We start from the raw sequence: 19,303 nt of genomic DNA, 5'->3' as shown, positions 1-19,303 counted from the left end.
AAAGAAGAATATTGGGGTGAATGCTGAGGTGTTGTGATTGACTCGTAAATTGGCGCCACCTGTCCAACAAGAATTCTAGGTGTAGCTGTAGACTTACACGTCATTTACAAACTGACCGCCCCCTTTTTTTAATTGCAGAATACAACTAAGCAGTCAAAGCACCCGGAAACTAGGCGGCCATTGTGATTGCCACACCGCTATTCCCAAGCGCCGAGTTAAATATAATTTATGCTTAAATTTGAGTTCGGCAAATAGACGGTGCCCTCCGTCCCTACTTTGTTGGGCCTTCACTTAGTCCATAATCTTAATGGGCTGGACCTATTTTTTAAGAATGCCTTTGGATTTAGGGTTTTAGTCTAATAAAAAATGATTTAGAAAGCAGAAATAGTTTTCATTACACTTGTAAAATCACAACTGGGAAGGATGTGACAAAATAATAATATTTCCACAGCCATCCCAAATTGACAACATATAGAAGAAAGAAAATAAGGCCCACAAAAAAAATAAAGAAAAAAAAAATTAAAAATCTGTGTATAGAATAGATAGATGCCTTACAAAGAATATATATCTATAAAATCAACTATTATTGGGGGGAGGCTAACCCTTCAATGGACGAATATGAATCTAGAGGCTCTTTGATTTCTATGGATATGCTTGTATCCGTATGCAGCTTCCATCTTTCAGCTCCAACGTTACGCTTGGAAGAACAATAATATTATATTATATAGTACTTTTTAACTTAACCAGGCAAAACATATATTGTCATCTTGAACTGCCGCTAGCGGAATACCAGAGCTTTTTCTGGCAAACTAATAACTTCTCCTTGGCTACACCATATTCGGTGTCTTCTCTACGGCAGCTCCACTTCAATCCCTTGGCAATGCTGGCTATTGCATCAATAAAATAGCTTGATTCCCGTATTAATGCATAACCCTTGGGTCGCAGGATTCGGTCCATCTCCAACAGTACATACTTCATGTCACACCTGCCAAAACCAAACATGCAATGTTCTCAACCCAGAACAAAGCAAAGAACATCAAATGGGAAAATGCACCGAATATCTACCTGTGGCTCTCAGCTGTGAAGAGGCCGTCAAGGTGAAGGAGATCATATGTTCGAGGATATGTTGAAAATGCTTCACACCTGGAAAAGATACAACAGATTAGACACCCATGAGAAACATCAAAAGAACAACATGACTAGGATTCAGATGCCATGTAAATGCATTTGAAATTACCAATCATGAAAAGTTCCAATAAGACCCCGATCGTAGACCACAGGCAGTGTGTTGGCAGCGTAGGAAGACACCACATTCATGGTCCACAGGGGATCATCAATAACAGCTGCAGCAAAACCTCCATAAACTGTATTCATGTCCATAACATTCCTTATCTCATTGGTCCCAAGTGCAGGGAGTAACTTTTTGTAGTGCTTGGCTCGGACCTTCCACTTGCCGTCATCATGCTTTAAAGCACTGCTACTCCCACCGGGAACATTTGAGATGCGCTCAGGTGCGACTTGCAACCTCTCTGGCCACTTTGGCAGGGACTCTAAAGCTGACTTCTTAAGTTCTGGCTTTGGGACTACAACACACGGGCGGAGTGGAGTGTACCATGCTGAATCTGGTTCAAGACTATCATCACACTTGGCAGGGTAGACATCTGGCTCAGCAAGCTTATTGTAGCAACTACTATCTGAAGATTTCTGCCACACAGCAATATCGTCCTTCTTGGCATACATTTTAAAGCACATCGAAGTCAACAAGCCCTCCAACTTCTCATAATCAGATTTCTGCTCTTCCACAGTTGTATTCCATCCTCGCCAGCGGTTTTCGTAGTTTACAGGAGGTCCGGACAAGACCCAAAAACCACCAGGCCGGAGTATGCGATGAACTTCAAGGAGATATATTCCACCTGAAGGCAAGAGCATCTATGTTTTAAAAACTACAAGAGTGAACAAAAGGGGGGCACTTATTTGATACAATATAACCAAAGTAAAAGCATGCAGCATCAACAATGATAAATAACAAATTATAACGGAATCTCGTACTTTTTTGGCATAAATTCATAGATAACGAGAAGATTATGTTATTTCATAAACAACAGTTAAAGCACAGCTGAGAATGCAAGCTATTTACCGAATTCAGTCCATGGGATAAGGCATCTTGAGCAATGAGCCATATCAAACGAATTTGAAGGGAAAGGAAGGCGCTGGGTAGAAATTACACCAAGAATTGCAGGTATTCCTCGTTCCAATGCAAACTGCACCTGAGCTTCATGATTATCTCTCGGCGCAAGAGAAACTGTCAAAATCCCACGATCTAATAGATCGCCTCCCCAACTTGCAACCTGCAAATAAATCAGAAAAAGAAAAGGTTCAAATTTTGGAAAGAAATAGGAAGTGGGAAGCAAAGAGACAGACAATCAGTTGCTTCCATAAGTCAATTTAAACATCGGAAACAACAACTGCAACTCACCCCACAACCGGTATCAATAGCAGTTCGAACCGTGCCATCTCTCATTTCAGGGATCAAATCTTGCATCAAATCAACATATGCACCAACACCTCTAGGGAACATAGTACCACCACCAGGAAACAGGAATTTCTCTCCTTGTTTCCTCAACCAGTTCTGATTAGATTTCTGCTTATTGATCCAGTTATATGGCACATTCCTGGAAGTACATCAACATGTTATTATACCATGCGTATTTAAATAGATAGATAAATAATTAAACAAAGCAATTTGATCCTCTCAGTCATCAACTAGCTATAGTACCTGTACCAACATTCATCACGGCTCTTTGGCCATCTGATAGGTGGCTTATACCCATCAGGAGGTGGAACCAAGCATTGCTTCCTCTCCGACATCGGAGGACAGTGGCGTTCCAAGAAAGTAAGCCGATGCGAACCATACTTCCTCCACCTCTGCAGCAATAAACACAACTCATCAGCAAAACAATTTAAGGTCGAGCAGCCTTAACTTCATTAAATGAACAGTCATGTATTACTACCCTGGGATCAGTGCATGGAGTGTAATCCTGGAAATCAGCGCTGCATTCCGGGAAAGCCATGGATTTGATTTGAAGGGGGTCCACTGCAGGTTCCTTAGGAGAAGAAGCAGTCTTGGAAACATCCTGCACACTCTTTCCCTCTAGTCGACTTTTCTCAGAACAGAAGATTCCACCAAGATAGAAAGAAAACCCACATAGAACGATAACAAGCAATGTTGCAGGGACAATCTTGAAAGGTTTTTCAGGTTGTGAATGGTATTTTCCATCTTTATGCTTCATGATTTCAGAACTATTTAGTTACTGCAATACAAAAGCACCAATCAGTCAAAACAGAAAAGAAGAACTCAACTGAGAAACACAGTTTCTGATTTTTTTTTCCCCTCGGGTAGATGGGAGCAAGTGAATGGCTGTTGTTGAACAAAATTGGTGTGCAAAAAACTAAAAAAGAAAACCCATCAATATGTAACATGAGGTGCACGTACTGATGGTTTCATTTTAAAATGAGATGTTAGCTTTCTAGGAGAGATCGGAGTGATGGATACAGAAAGCATCCATCAACCCAGGAGAGGACGGAAAGGGAAAGGAAAACCACGCACGCACCACCACACCAGGAATCAAATTTAATGTAGATCTTGCTAGCAATCCGGAGCTTAAAGACAAGACCTTGAAAGCTGTAAAACTCGAGAGATCTAATGCCAACTACTACCGACATATAATACTCTGCATGGTTACTTTGCCTTTATATCTTTCACATGATATAGGGACCCAACTTAGCATTATAACCACGGTCCCCATTCATCCTATATTTGATACACACACTCTCTCCCCCACTTGAGTCAAAAAGGTAACAGAGAAACTACAGATTTGGCTTGCTACCCACAGCATGGAAAGGAAAAAAGGGAACCCAGACATGCTTTATAATCATTTCCTTGACATGGAAGAAAAGGTTAAATCGATGTCAGTGAAGGGCAACCGGATCTTGTTGTTTTGGTTTTTTATTTATCATCAACAATTAACCAATGAACAAAAATGCAAAAAGCACACAGTACCAAATGCCAATATGCCATTTATGCACTAACTTGGAAGCAAAGTAGGGAACTTTTTCTTTATTCAAAATTTAGAAACACCAAGAAAACAGGAAAAGAATAAATTAAAAAAAAAACAAAAACAAAGGAAAGATTTCGCTGGACTAGTAATTTAGAATGGAGAAGAACCACAGTTTGATGTATATAAGGAGAAACCAAGTCTTTCCCAAGTGATTAACTGAGAATAGGAAATTGAGAGAGAGAGAGAGGAAGAAAGAAAAAAAGAGGTCAGATCTGTTGAGGCAATGCCAGAGTTATACAGTAAAGAAAAACAAGAAAAAGAAAAGAAGGATTGTATTTGGACATTGAGTGTACCTTTTCTCACTTCTCTACAATTAGTTGCCTGTGACTGTCTGAGTTACAAAAAGGAAGAAGAAAATAGAGGGGAGGTGTATGTATGATTATGGTACAGGGATTTGTATTAAAACGAATGGGAGGATAAGAATAGAGAAAAATGAGCTGCAAAAACATACAAGTAAACACAAACAAACGCAGAACAAGCTCAAGCTTTTAAATAAGGTGAATGAGGTTCCTGCCCGTTCTTTCTGCCTGGCTGTCTAATCCCCCTCGTCTCCACTAATTTTTATTGCTTTTTTTCTACTAATATGTTTAGGTTTGTTTTATTACTAAAACTTTTGAACTTTTTTTTCTTTTGGACTTAAATCTTAAACTAAAATAAAGGGCATAAAAACTATATATATATATATATTCTTGGCTTTTGTGAGGATATTGCCGCTGCCTGAATTCTTTCTAGATTTGTGTTTCTTTATGTATTTTTCATTTTCATGAACAAAAATTATTGGTTTTTTAAATAATATAAATTAATTACAAAAATAGCTCGAAAAAATTATTTACAAAAGTTGTTTTATATTATTTTTGTAAAAAGCCAATTTTATTATAATAACAACGGTTAAATGCCTATACGAGTTCTTGAAATTCACAATTCTTAGTTGATATTTAAATTTAAAAACTATATATTATGGAAAATTATTTAGTAGATTACTAATGAAGTTCTTAAACTTGTAAGCAGAATTAAAGGGTTAAAAATATTAAAAAATGTATAAATATATCAATTTTTTAAAATTACTCGTGAAGTAAAATAAATATCAATGTTCCAAATACTAACTCATATACTATAACAATATAATATTATAACAAAACCCATTCTAGCATAGTTTATACAGTGTCGCTTGATGCACTAATACGATGACAACGATAATTAATAGGTTTCATTAAAAAAAATCATATCAATTATCATAAACACAAATTTCCGTATTGAAATAAAAAGATTTGACAAAATAAAATCAAGAGAATCAAAGATTACATAGAAATATTGAACCAAATAATTAAGGTAATCAAAGATAATGAAGATTTCCATATAGGTTATGATTTTATTCTGTATTGCTTATTTAACTTGGCTTCATTGTTTAAACTAGAGCAAAGATAAAATATAAGGAATAATATTTATTACACTACTAATAGAGTTTTTAGACTTCAAGGGCTGAAAAGTGTTTTATAATATTGAAAAATAAATAAATATTTGAAAATAAGAGACACGTGACATCTTTTTAAGATTGATTGTGAAATTAAAAAATATATAATATCAGTATACCAAATACTAACATTGAAATAAATTAATTTAACAAATATATGAAATAAATGAGCTATAAAATTATTCATATTATTATTTAATTTATAATAAATTAATATTTTATTTTTTATATTTTAAGATTAAATAACATTAATATAAGCATTTCTATTTCATTATATATATTTAAAAATATTTTTATTACATTTCTTTTTCGAGGAAATTCATTAATAATAAACAAAAATTAATGTTATAACGTAAAATTTTACAAAGTTAGTATATACAATTGACTCGTGCATTCTACGGATATACAAATTAATTTTTAACTAAGTTGATACTTTTTTGCGAACCTAGCTAAATCATTAATTTTTGCATCCGCGTTCATTAAAACAGTTACATGTGTTCAAAATTTTAAAAAAATATTTTTTACAATTTTTTATAAATTCTATATTTTTAAATTCATAACATATTGAAAGGTTATCACATGGTATCATAGAATGATTAGTAATGTCATATCAACACAAACAAACGAGATTAATTCAGAAATACCAATCTAATTGATTGTATATAAATTCAGGGACAAACTAAATAAAAAAATAAACTAAATACCCATAGATAAATTCAAGAGATAAAATATATATTAACCCTACATATTTACACGTAGGAAGGATTGAAATGAGTTGTTGTCTAAGAAAAAAAAAGAAAGCAAAGAGGTTGCTTGTTTCTAAATCTGAACATACCGGACGCATTTCCTGAATATAATATATAAAATATGTATTTTTAATTTTGTGATCAACTTTTTTTATTTATATCTAAAATAATATCATATGGCTTATTTATTTATATATATATACCTTGATATTTTGCAAATTTTTGTATATTTAAAAAAATTAGAAAAAAAAAGTATGTAAAACATTTGAGGACAAAAAATGACAAAATGTATATGTCATGACTGAAAAAAGTTGACCGAAGACTAAAGATACACATTTTGGAAAATTGAAAGACTAGAAATAATCAAATTATGGTAGAAGGACTAAATTCACCAAAAATGTATATATAAAGACTTTTTCATGAAATTTAACCAAAATAAATAAAGAAAACTAAAGAGAGAAGCTTTCAAATCACCGACATTGGTTTATTACTGACTTTATTTTTAAACTTTTGTTTTTTTGCTTTTCTTATTTTATTGTTCTCACAAACGCGTTTTTGCTTTGGTTTTCTTATCCTTTTTCCTTTTTTTGGAACAAGTTGCTTGTTTTATTAATTTTAATAATTTTTTTTTATAATCACAATTACTTCGAAATAGAGATAAGTTTTAATTTTATATTACTGAAATATTGTATTTTGAAATTAGATAATTTAAATAAAATATTTTTAATAGCAAATTTTAATGTTAAATACAGTAATATAAAAAGTAAAAAAAAATTAGTGGGCCCTTTATTTTCGAAAGATTTTAAATACAGAAAATGAACCAATAGTTTAAATATTGATTGGATTTAGTCTGACAAAGTTTAAATTATTATAATCTCGAAATAGACAACATATTAAGTTTTCCATTAATTAATCAGGATATTATGCAGGCTGACATATTAAGCCCTCTGTCTGCCGACAGGTTTAAGGAGGAGGAATATTTATTTGAAGATCACAGGAAGTAACTCGCTAAACAACATTACAGTTTATACCGACAACACCAAGGTTTCAAGTAGCAAATGGATCACATACATGTACATATACAACGTTTAACATATAGATTATTCTAATGAAATGTGATTGTAAGGAAAATTATTTTATAATATTTAATATAATTAAAAAATATTAGTTATAATTTTAAAAAAGTTATATTATTATATTTAATTAATTAAATAAAAGATAATATTTATGTATAGATTAATTAAATTAACAAAAAAGGAAGAAAAAAATAGCATTGAAATATATTTTTATTCACCAATCAGAATTGCCTCTTAAGATCTATAATTGTCTCAAAAAAAGCTTAATGTATATACATTACTAGACCTTTTGAATAACAATCGAGAAGACCTTATGAAAGTTGAACATTTTCGCATAGAAGATGTAAAACTAATATTGGACATTCTAGAAAAGAAGTAGAAAAAGCATTTTGAAATTGATTTATCAAAATTTTTAATCTAATAGATTTTAAACTTTCAGCACAATCTTTAGATTCTAATTAGAATTGAATAAATGTATATAGGGAAAATTCACTTTGACTTTGAAGTGATTATACGCACTGTATAATATATATATATTATAAAAAGAAAAAGCATATGTGCTCAATTTTTATAATAAATATTATTATTAATAATATATTTTAATTAATTATTTGTGATGTTAATTGAAAGTAAAATTATTTTAAATTTATCTTACATTTATATTGTAAATATAATAATGTACATATAAAATCATGTATACATAAAACTTGTTTTTGAATAATTTTTACATATAACACTTAAGAATAATCTATTGAAATAATACAAAATAAATCAAGTAGTAAGACAAAGGAACCTTAAACTGATATAGAACAAAATTAATTTTATCTTAATATTTTTTAAAAAATTTATTATCTACATGAAAAAAAAATATTCTCACATTTTATCATTGAAAAAATAACTATTAAAGGAAAGTTAAACTCCAAAAGAATTAAATAAAATTACTGCCCATGATACTACAGGCTACATAGTTTAAAGCTGATTGTCTATTTTGCCCAGTTGGGAGAATTTATAATGTTTGAAATTTGAGCTGATTTTTCAGGTAGGTGTTGTAGTAGTCGGTGGTCCAAATTTAATTTTTAATTCTTCTAGACAATGGTTCCCCTGGAAAATGTGAAAAATATATAATATGTAACACAAAGTTAAAAAAAAAACTTAGAGGTTATTAATATAATTATTTATAATGTCTGATTAGCATGTGAAGCCACAAATTAAAGCTTAAAATAAAAAATTTAAGGAAACTTCCTTTATTTGTATTAATTTCTCTTTAAATAATTTTTTATGATGACTACTATAATTCCAAATTATTATTGCTTAAAATTAAAGAGAGTGTTACGAAGATATTAAATTAATTTATTTTTGGCTAAAATAAATTTTTGATCAATTTAACACGTTTTGAGAGACTATAATAGAAAGGTTGATAATAGTTGTATCATATCCACGGGAGCCTAGATATATTATTGCTTGGAGACTTGGTAAAGAATTAGCCTGCATATGTAAAAGCAAAACAGGGTCAGATATCCTTTTATTTTTTCCCCAAACAAATTACTATCATCATATAATCAGAATAGCATGCTTTTCTTTTTCCTTTATGACTAGTAACCTACCTACTCAGACTTGTAATTTTGAATTAATAAAAATAAAAATATCCAAAATAAGGAAAATTTCAACCCTGATTAGTAGTTTTGACTTTTTATTATTTTATGTCCAGTCTCCAACTACTACTTAGTATGTTGGATTTTCACCCACTAAAGTCAATAATTATGCTTAAAAGGGTCGCAATCTGTAGGACTCAAACTGAATGGTATTTGGTAGATTAATTAAACATGCTTATTAAGTCCATTCACCCATCATTCAGTGGAAGAAATGAAAAGGTGAGATTTTGAGAGATATGGTCACCTCTTCATTTCTACTTTCTTTCTTTTATTTATTTTTAACATCTAATTCTTCATTAGTAGTAATTAAAGTACACATATAGAAGGGAAAAGGTTGCAGCTAATTAGACGACTATCTCTTTTTAATTTCAAAAGGTATTTTACTAGTTTAGTACAAATTAATATTTAAGTATTACCTTAATTTAGAAGTTGCAATTATTTTACTTTTTTTATCAAATTAATTAATTTTAACAAATAATAATTAAATATGGTCAAACACTGGGGACGAGACATTACATGAAAATGGGAATAAGGGGGAGAGAGGATAGAGGAGAAGTTAATGAATGATTTCACATGGAATTAGGGAATAAATGGCCCCGAAATGACGGTGTGGCTGTCACGGAGTCATGAGATGAACACGTTTCCTACCATTTTAAACTAAAAATCAAAGAAAAGAAATATAAATATACATGCCTGATGCCTGCCTACTATCACGTAATTTGCCGTCGCTACATATATTAAATTAATTTAAGCATATGATATCGAAAGGGAAATGCACCACATGGCATGTTATCACCATGTGCCATCCTCAGCCTTGCCTGCCTCAATAATTGCCCTTTTCCCTTTGCCTTTGGCAATTGCCAGCCTTTCTTAATTTCAATGTCCATATTTATATATCACAACAAAATCCATCTGCTAATGTTAACCTTGGATTGGAATTGGATGCATGTCTTTCACCACTTTTTTTGTACGTTGTACTTGTCCTTGGCCTTTGAAGGACAGGATAGGAATGGAATATATTATTTTTAGACCCAATTTTTTTCTTACATTGAGATACTTAATTAGGATTCAAATGGCTAATTATTGTGCAACAACATGCCTCAATAAAGTATAGCATGCTTCACCAAGTCGTGCTCCACATCTTAATTAAGGTCAAACTCTTTTACTTCACTTTTTACTCCCGTTTTGCTTGTATTCCTTTCATTACGACATTTTTATCCCATGGCCATGGTCATAACCCATTCAAATGTTTACAAAAAGACACATACGGATTAGTATAAGTTTTAGTCTATAAACTTGATAATTAATTTCATTTTAGTCCATAAAATTGACAATTGTAAATAGTTAATTTTTCGATAATGACACAGGTGAAGCCATACATTATTTTTAAGGGGCCGAAGTTAACATTGTATATTTTTACAATAGTAAAAATGCGATTTCACCATTTTAATATCTATATCTTTATAATTTTTAAAAGATTAAATTAAAATTTTATTATTTTTAGGGGGCCAAAGTGTAATTTTACTTTTACTAATTTAAAATTTTTATAAATTTTAAAGAGACCTAAATGAAAAAAAATTCATTTTAAGAGGGCCAAGGGCCTGCCAGCCCCCAGCTACACCCCTGTAATGACATTTAAAAGTCTATGCCACATCATCAATTCTTGATAGGATCTAAATTAAGAACTGAAATAAACCTAATTGCTAAATTTAAGTATCAAAATGAAAAAAAAAGAGTATAAATGTTTGTTAGTAGTGAATATTATGAATATTAACCCTATATATTAAATTCTAGCTAGCGTAGTAAAGCAAGTGTTTTTAACGAGTAAAAAACTATTATGTTTGAATAGTGGAAGCAAACTCTTACAAGGAAAAAGCATTCAATTGTTTTTAAGTGAATGTCCCTCTCCGGTAGCGTCGGTTCCTACTTCTGAATTATTTGAGAAGAAAAAATCTAGCTCAGCTTGCTATTTCCCACAACGCATGTTCTCCTCAATTCCCGGAGATGATTACTACTACTACTACTACTATCCTTTAATATTATCTCTGTATTCTCAACCATACTTATATTCCCGGATAACTTTTCAACCCGGACTGGCTCTCCATGTGCTTAAAAGACAACTTACAAGTCAAGGTTCAAAGTTCAAACACACCAAATTCATCAATCAATGACTCCGTAACACAATAATATTTATATTATATGCACTTCAAATCAAAAGTAGTCTTCTTTTTACAGTAGAAACAGGAAAGTACTATTCATATCTTACACAACTGTCTCTAGCAATAACTCTTTACTTTACCTTAGGAACTGCCATATTACTTTACTACATGACCTTAAGCATTCCCAAATTCTATAAAAATGGAACTTTGCTCAGGCCATTTCTACTATATAGTACTTAAAGTAGCCCTTTTCTTTTATTTGCTTACCTCACTCCACTAGTTACATCTACTGATGTCAATAGCACACACTGTCTGATGAAGAGGATGGTCGACCCACCTTCACTGGAATGGGTCCCCAGATAGCTCCTTCTCTACCACAATGGCTTGCACCGGATGGATCAACCTGACTTAGATCATTATACCCAGCCACAGCAGCAGCAACGGCTGTTTCAGCTGCCACCTTCTCCCTTTCAGCCACTGCTTTCAGCCGCTGCCTTTCAGCTCTTGAACCAATAACCTGCCCCAGGATAGAAGCCCCAATTGTCAGGGCCATAGCTGTTTTAGGCATTACGACGGACTTCCGAAGCATGGCTATGAAGGGCACAGCTGCATGCACAGCTACAAACCATGATAAAGAAAATTTTTCAGTGTGCTCCTTCCAAGCACCCAAAGGCACGTTAGCTGCCATGCCCAAGAGAGCAATAACAAACATCTTTGCAGGCAGTGGCTGAGGGCGTAAGTTTTTAACAAGGGCAGTGCGTGCTAGGGCAGCCCTTGCGGCAACTACAGCAGGGGGGCATCTAAACTTCATTGCAGGTGAGAGATGAAAAGGTGTCGCCACAAGTGGAAGGACACGACTCACTGCTCTGTAAGATTTTGCAATTGGGCAATTCCCATTTTGTAACCACTCGTTTCCCATTGCATCATGATTTGATGAATTTCCTTTCTGAAGGATCACAATACATCTCAGAATCAGTGTAGCTTGCAGTGATTATCAGGTATCAAATACATCATCTAATGGTTACATGGAAAATTATAATTCATACTGCTAAGCTTGTAGAAAAGATCCATTGATTCATTTCTCTAGAAGGCATCAATGTATTTCAGAACTAATGAAGACCAGCCTAAAAACGTATACCGAAACATAACAAGTATAAATCTTTTATGGGCTCATAAAGACAGTTTCCTCCAATGTTGATGTTGAGACCTCACATCATGTTATATTTAGGCGGGTTCAATTCTTATTTGCCAATGCAGCGCTGCGGTGATGATACTTTCACTCATCTCTTCATTTTTATATTCCTCAAATTGTGTAAATCATTCTTCTAAATTAAAACATTGAATAGGTCTAAGGATGTATGATTACCTGAGAAGAGGGTTCTTGTTTGTTAGATGAGTCGGATTTCTTTTTCTGGTTCTTCCTTTTATCTGAGAAGGGACCAAAGCTGAAGGGCCCTCCTGAGCTAAAAGCTGAAAGGCTAATTGTTGCAGCTTTTCCTGCTAATGGGTTAAATTGGATGGTAGGCTCCTGTTTGTCTCTGTCACAGGGAACATCAGACCTCCCTGAGAGAGGTACAATGCCATCCTTCCCATGAAAAAGCTTAAATGCCATATCAAAATTTGGACCATCCTCAAATAAAGGACCTCTAGCTCCCTGTACCTGCAGAAAGATATTGAAGAAATCAACTCAAGGGCAAGGGCTATTTAACAGTTCAGAATTTATATATGTTTGCATGCATATAATATATATACACACAGACACCAATGCATGAATCCTCCAAAAGGAGGATATAAAATGGACTAGAAGAACTCACAGGCATGGGAAAACTCATTGAAGAGAATGAAAAGTTGGTGGGTTTGTTAATGTTCTTAAGAAATGGACATTTCTGAATGTCTGTCTCATTAAATGAGTACGCAGATGTGTCCTCACTGATTCCCTTGAACCAGAAGTCCATTGTCTCCAGTAACCAAAACAAGTTACCTGCAAAGAAAGCTTCTACACTTGAGAAACCAATGGTTGAATTCACATGAGGGAAGGGAAGGCAACCACCTCCAATTTTGAGATTACAAAAAAAAAAAAAAAGCCAGATGCAAAATAAAGGATGTTGAAGGTTCCTTGCTAAGCCCAGAATATAGATTGCATTGTTTTGAAGAATGAAATTTGATAAACAGGAAATTTTAACTAATTGCAGAAAGAATAAGGCTAGAAATGAAATTTGATAAACAGGAAATTTTAACTAATTGCAGAAAGAATAAGGCCAGAAGCAGCTCCTAATTAAGGGTATTGGAACGCAAAAGCATGAAATCTATTTTCATAGGACTTTCTATCTATAGTTTATATGTCTAACTGAAAGAACAGCGAGTATACATGTACAATAATTGCAACTGAATGGTTCAAACAAAAGCAATTGAAAGCAGATTCCAACACAAAACAATATTAGTAATTCAGATGGAAACAATACGAAGCGTTCGCAATTTATTTATTCATAATGGCAATAGCAAAATTAAGGAGAAGAATCGAGAAACCCTAACATTTTAATTGTAACCTAAGAGGATATGAAAAGAAACGAGAGTAGGTGGAGAAATTACTGGATGGATGTTGTGTCGTGAGATTTCCTCGATGTTGAGCTCCGCCCTGAAACTTGGAAATCCGACGGAGAAACGCAAGATTACTGAAAACCAACAGCAAAAGGACGTGTGGCTCACACAATCACCAAATCACGATTCGCCAAAGCGGCTTTTTTTAAATTATTTTATTATGTCTGGCCTGTGTGGCTGTGGCTGTTAAACCAATGACCATCACAACAATTTATTTTGCCACGTTCGACTATCCGCTAAGGCCTCTGGGCAGCCAATGTTTTTTTTTTTTTTTTTAAATAAATGGTCGAATAATAACTATAATTTGGCTGTAATTAGTCATTAATTATACTAATAACTTCCTAATTTCTTGTAGAATTTTGGGTTAGAAAATACCTTTGCGGTTTTTGGCTTGGAAACTTGGTTGGTTAGGTTCAACTAAGTTATCCAACGAGTTTTGGATGGGAACACTTGATAGTAGAATTTCATGTTTAATAACATTGTCCTTAGTTGGGAGCGAGTACACCCCTATTTTTTTACTACAACTAAATTCAGAGTGCCTGGCTTGACTTGAACAGCTCCGACGGCCCTCATCATGCCTTTGCCTTCCATACAGATTCAATTGCTTTCTAGTTTCTACTGCTTGTGACTTTATATAGACACATTTTTAAAAACGAAAATTTCAATTTTCAGTGCAAACCAATGGAAGGTGTTTGTCATAAAATTCAGGAACACGCAATGCAACAAAACGTTAGTACAACCAAAGATTATACCACAATCCAACTTTTTTACATGTAGAAAACAGAACCATGTAATATGTAAAGATATAGAGTCGGCACTAAATACACCGAAACCAAAATGCTTGAAAAGCTACCCTTTCCAGACTGCCAAGTTCATCAGGCTTTTCGCATGCATGACCCCAATACAAAATGAAAGAACCTGTGCCACCGCCATCTCAAGTCTCTACCAGAAAGCCCTAACCTATTAAGTTCACTTTAAGATTGTCCAAATGGCATTCCAGCAGCAACTCATGCCTCCCAAGTCCAATGTCCAACTCCTGAGAAACCAATAACATACAATTAGAAGGGATAGATGATATGCTACAAAATGATGGGCTGATTTAATGTTCAATGCATATTCCAAAGAACTTCAAAACCAGCCTACCTGTTGCCTCTGAACACCTCCATATCTTCCTGAAGAAAAATCAGTGCCTCAATGGAGGTAAACGTCCAGAGTTTGGGCAGTCTCTGGCCCAATGTCCAGTTTGATGACATTTAAAGCACTCACTTGAGGCACCACCAACACTTGCCCCAGAAAATACTCTATCAGAATAGCCCCTACCAATGGACTGTACTGGACCATTCATGATGGTAGGACAATTTGTAGAGCTATGACCTGTAACCCACAACTATTACAGAATATATCCATGTTCGAAGCAGATTCTCTAAGCCCAGAACCACCATAATGGTTTCCATATTGACCCCCTTGGTTTACTGGTAATCCATATTCTCTACTAGCAGTTGGTGGTGCAAGATCCCTCCTTCCATCAATCCCAACTCCGGTGTAATCCAGTCCAGTATTGGGAGTGGTAAACTCTGTCTTTGGTGCAAAAAGACCTGAATCATTTGCTTTAATCTTATCAATCAAATCCAAAAGGTACCTCGCTTCCGACGAAAAATTTACTTTTTCTACTTTCACCACTGTTGATTTCACACGCTGTTCATCACTAAAAGTTTCCTCCTTTACCTTTAACTTGAATATGTATTTATTAAACATAACTCGACGAGTGATTTCCATAAATTTTTCATCATCTTGGTTTTCATACCTCAGATAGTACAAATCTTTTGCAGGCACCCCATGATATCCTGACCAGATTCCTGAAAAGCAGTCACCCATATTATGCCTGTATGATCCTGTATCTGCAACTGAATTATATACCTGTAGTCACATTCATCTACTGACCTATCACATTTATCACACCACCACTTCCCATCTCCATTATTTGTAACCTTTTTGTTGCATTGACGATCCCCATTCATGATGGGACAAGCTGTATAGCAGAAATTGTCCAACTTGATGTATGCAATCCTTGCTGCCACTGTAATCCAATCTGGTTTCTCAGAAGTTCCGAGCTTCTCATCTTTGATTTGTGATAAAGTTTTTCTATTATCTGTTCTACTCACACTTGACGTTTCCCTGGAGATAGAGACAGTAGGAGTGTTCCTCCCATCAGTGACAAACCAATTCTTTAAACTATAAGCCTCAGGAAAATCAGGATCTATAAATAACTGGGTTGAAGAGATAGAACCCACTGCCTTCCCATTAAAATCATTCACCCTACCAGCTTTCACAGCCAGAACTGGAAACTCCCCAGAATCACACAAAGATTGGAGCTTTTGTCCTTCAGCATTGCATAAAGATCCCCATAAAGTTAACTCAACACTTCGGCCAGACATGTCCTTCAAATGAAGGGTTCTCTTCTGAGTTTCAATACCATTTTTTCTCATTATTGAAGCAGCAGGACTGATAAATGACACCACACCAATTATATCCACAATACTATTGTTCTCCATACCTTCAATATCACTTATGGTACGGAAATGAAATTGCTGTCGTGGAATTCTGTTGTCATCCTCATAACATGGCTGTATCGTTGATGTGCTATCAAGAAGTATTTCATGCTCATTATTAAGGTGATTAAATGCCTTCTGAGCGGGTTTTAGACTTCCCCTAGAAATCAAATATATCTTACCAGTTTCAATCTGGTTATAGAATTGGTCAACCACAGTATTAAAGCAGGTCACCCGTATTTCTCCACCATCAGAATCAAGGAGGTCAAACGAGAAAACTTTTCCTTCACCACGTGCATTGTTATAGCGCCTAAGCTCTCCCTTTGCTGTTACTCTGGCTTTTATTGTCCACCGGCCCTGATATGGGTTCAGAGCAGAAATTGGGATTATCCTGGGTGGTGCCTCATTCTTGGCAACAGGCCCTCGGTTAGTGTACATTGGGGATGGCTGTTGATACGTAGGTACGGATTGGTAGTTAGAGGTGCTTAGAGGACGTGAAGTTGCTGGCCTAGGATTATGGAAACCCGTACTCTGAACACCATATGGTCTATCTAGAGGTGATGATCCAGGAAAACCAGCAGAAGGATCTGCTTTGGGATAAGAGGGTGGTGCATTTGCAGCAGGATAGTTTATCTGATCAGATTCATTTGAACGACAATTACCATGCCATTGATTCATTCTAGGCTGTTGCAGAGTGGTCCCAGCTGAGTTCAGCCTATCAGCCATGCCGCCAGCAACTGAGCTTCCCCCTAATGAATTGCTCTGTGCCATCACCGTCCCAGGTTGATCAGTAGGGGCTTGTGTTAGCCTAGAAGATCTTGGTGCTGCTACAGGCTTCCCAATAATATCACATTTTTCAACTATCACATCCAACTCAATGATAATAACAATCCTGCATGCATGGGACAGAAAATAAGGTCATCGGGAAAATTAGCAGATTGACCTACACAGAGATGCAACAAAAATCACAAAGCTTGAGCAAAAAGCTATGCAGACACAAAGAAGGATCCCTCATCAGAGTTTAAAGTGTGAATTGTGAACAAAATATTCAATTACTTTGAGAAATTAAATTTTAAGTTCAAGAAGAAAAGAACCAAATCAATGGATAGATATATAAACGTGCCAAGTTAAGAACCAACAAGTCATTGTCATCCCACTAAAAAGCGATGCTATAAACTGCAAGTCTAAAAATTGCAGACTCGAGAAACTGTAATGGTTGAATTGATTCTTTAGAAATAAATAAAGCTAGAAAAGTGCATTACACCCAATTCAAGCTTCATCAATTAACAATGAAAAGAAGAAAAATATATAAACCCACCCCAAAACATAAAACAGACAACTAATCATGTCGTCACAGGTTGAAAACCCAACAAATATAAGTTCTTTATATACGCAAAGGATCATCAACTGAATGGTGAAATAAACGAAATAGTAATAAAGAAGAATATCCTTCAATCTTTCATCGAAAATATGTCCAGAAATAAAATATAAAGTGAGAGAAAGAGGGGTATACATGCGATCTTGGATTACGTTGCAAATGTACTGAGTCAATTGAATAACGGAGCCAATTTGCAACTTCGAGGATTTCACAAGTTCATTCTTACTGGTAGCGAGCATCCCTTGCTGCGTCAACGACCCATCCGACAGCAATAGCCTATACCTCTCGCTCTTTTTCGGTTCTTGCTGCTGCTGCTGCTGCTGCGGATTCTTCGACGTCGTTTGAACCTCTTTCAACTCTATGACTTGAAGCAAAGGTTTCAAATCCTTCTCTGTCGACACCTCTCTGTTTATAATACGAGCCACCGCCCCTCCCGTCAGATTTACCTCCATCGAAGCCCTCAAATTAGGGACTTTTGGGCACAGATAGATGTTTGGATAGAGAGAGAATAAGAGAAAACTAGGAATGATGGGTTAAAATTTTGAGAGGAAACTGAAGAATTGCAGGAGAAGGAAACCTAGGGCAAAATGTTAGAAGCGACACTTCACTTGGCCAGTTAATTGAGAGAGAGAGAGATGAAGTGCGCCAAATCTAGAGTTTCGGAAATTTTGGTTCCAATTTGAGGGAATGATGTTTTTTGAATTTCCCAACGTGTCCCTACTTCCACTGTACACTTGTTTAACGCATTTTGTTAAACATAAAATACGGTTCGTGTCATTGGAAAAATTAGCCCAAAATGTCAAATTTGAAAAATATTTAGTGAAGTATATAGTTTTTTTTTATTTAAAGAAATAAATAGATTTTGGAGAGACGGGATGTATTTTAAATTAAGATGATTAAAAATACGTTTTATAAGACTCGCTTTTAATATCCCCGCTATCACCTTAGTAATTTTTCGTTTAATGTTTAAATTTTTTAAATAGTTAAAAAATTCAATTGATAATTTCTTTTAAACGACTAAAAACAACTAGTTTATTTGTTATATAAACTTAAGTCATTTTTTTTTAATTTAAATCATATTTTTTCAATTCTCTCAACTATTTACAATAGCTTTAGTTCGCTGGAATAGAATAAGACTGTAATAAAATAGTCATTATGTGAGAATGAAATAAAACTGTAATGGTATTGAATAGACATAACAGTGATTTTGTTATATGAAATGAGTATTTTAATAATATTCATACATTTGATTGAAAAAATAATTATATAATTGTAAAAAAATACTTAATGACAAATATTCCTTTTAATATTTTAATATATATTTTACATCAATTTAATATTAAAAATAATATTAATATTTAATATTTAAATAGTATTTTATATTAAATCATATGAAAAGATTTTTTATTTTTATATTTTCTAAAATTTGAAATTAATATTTTATATTATATTATATTAAAAGATTTTTTTATTTTCTCCATCTTCATCTTCGTTGATCCCCTCGCTCTCTCCAAATTCTTCTTCATCATATTGCATGAGCAAAGTGGATAACTTTT

At 34.1% G+C, this 19,303-nt stretch overlaps 3 protein-coding genes across 7 annotated transcripts; all 3 read right to left on the bottom strand.

Moving 5' to 3' along the window:
* Positions 1-370: 370 nt before the first annotated feature.
* Positions 371-4,771, bottom strand: LOC107946807 (probable methyltransferase PMT21). 5 transcript variants are annotated; one of them, XM_041083343.1, is made up of 9 exons: positions 4,412-4,757; positions 4,226-4,274; positions 3,012-3,311; positions 2,777-2,925; positions 2,477-2,672; positions 2,138-2,348; positions 1,238-1,913; positions 1,066-1,143; positions 371-985 (listed from the first exon to the last, which is right to left on the bottom strand). In XM_041083343.1, the coding sequence occupies exons 3-9, from the start codon at positions 3,288-3,290 to the stop codon at positions 763-765; spliced, it is 1,812 nt and encodes a 603-aa protein (XP_040939277.1). In that variant the 5' UTR covers positions 3,291-3,311; positions 4,226-4,274; positions 4,412-4,757; the 3' UTR covers positions 371-762. The 5 variants fall into 5 exon arrangements, with proteins under 5 accessions (XP_040939277.1, XP_016736758.2, XP_040939276.1 ...); XM_016881269.2 differs by lacking the exon at positions 4,226-4,274 and having other exon boundaries at positions 4,412-4,771; XM_041083342.1 differs by lacking the exons at positions 4,226-4,274; positions 4,412-4,757 and adding an exon at positions 3,612-4,141.
* Positions 4,772-11,239: 6,468 nt separating this feature from the next.
* On the bottom strand, positions 11,240-14,263 carry LOC107946810 (uncharacterized). The gene is made up of 4 exons (XM_016881273.2): positions 13,812-14,263; positions 13,037-13,203; positions 12,589-12,882; positions 11,240-12,168 (listed from the first exon to the last, which is right to left on the bottom strand). Exons 2-4 carry the CDS (start codon positions 13,175-13,177, stop codon positions 11,518-11,520), a joined length of 1,086 nt encoding a protein of 361 aa, XP_016736762.2. The 5' UTR covers positions 13,178-13,203; positions 13,812-14,263; the 3' UTR covers positions 11,240-11,517.
* A 287-nt stretch (positions 14,264-14,550) lies between these two features.
* On the bottom strand, positions 14,551-18,420 carry LOC107946806 (replication protein A 70 kDa DNA-binding subunit C). Its single transcript, XM_016881268.2, is given in 4 exon segments — positions 14,551-14,856; positions 14,964-15,649; positions 15,652-17,261; positions 17,883-18,420. Coding segments are annotated over 3 exon segments (2,415 nt in total). The 5' UTR covers positions 18,200-18,420; the 3' UTR covers positions 14,551-14,856; positions 14,964-15,161.
* Between the last annotated feature and the right edge of the window lie 883 nt (positions 18,421-19,303).

Source organism: Gossypium hirsutum, chromosome A12 (assembly GCF_007990345.1).
Source record: "Gossypium hirsutum isolate 1008001.06 chromosome A12, Gossypium_hirsutum_v2.1, whole genome shotgun sequence".
NCBI lineage: Eukaryota > Viridiplantae > Streptophyta > Magnoliopsida > Malvales > Malvaceae > Gossypium > Gossypium hirsutum.
The sequence above is the reverse complement of the archived record's forward strand: the minus strand, read 5'-3'. Positions and strand labels throughout refer to the sequence as shown.

Coding starts and splice junctions, on each gene's coding strand:
- LOC107946807 (XM_016881269.2), bottom strand. CDS start 3,290: ATGAAGCATAAAGATGGAAAATACCATTCACAACCTGAAAAACCTTTC. Junction 2,349..2,476: donor CTATTGATACCGGTTGTGGG/GTGAGTTGCAGT, acceptor ATTTATTTGCAG/GTTGCAAGTTGGGGAGGCGA. Junction 1,914..2,137: donor TATCCCATGGACTGAATTCG/GTAAATAGCTTG, acceptor TCTTGCCTTCAG/GTGGAATATATCTCCTTGAA.
- LOC107946810 (XM_016881273.2), bottom strand. CDS start 13,177: ATGGACTTCTGGTTCAAGGGAATCAGTGAGGACACATCTGCGTACTCA. Junction 12,883..13,036: donor CAATGAGTTTTCCCATGCCT/GTGAGTTCTTCT, acceptor ATCTTTCTGCAG/GTACAGGGAGCTAGAGGTCC. Junction 12,169..12,588: donor AACAAGAACCCTCTTCTCAG/GTAATCATACAT, acceptor GTGATCCTTCAG/AAAGGAAATTCATCAAATCA.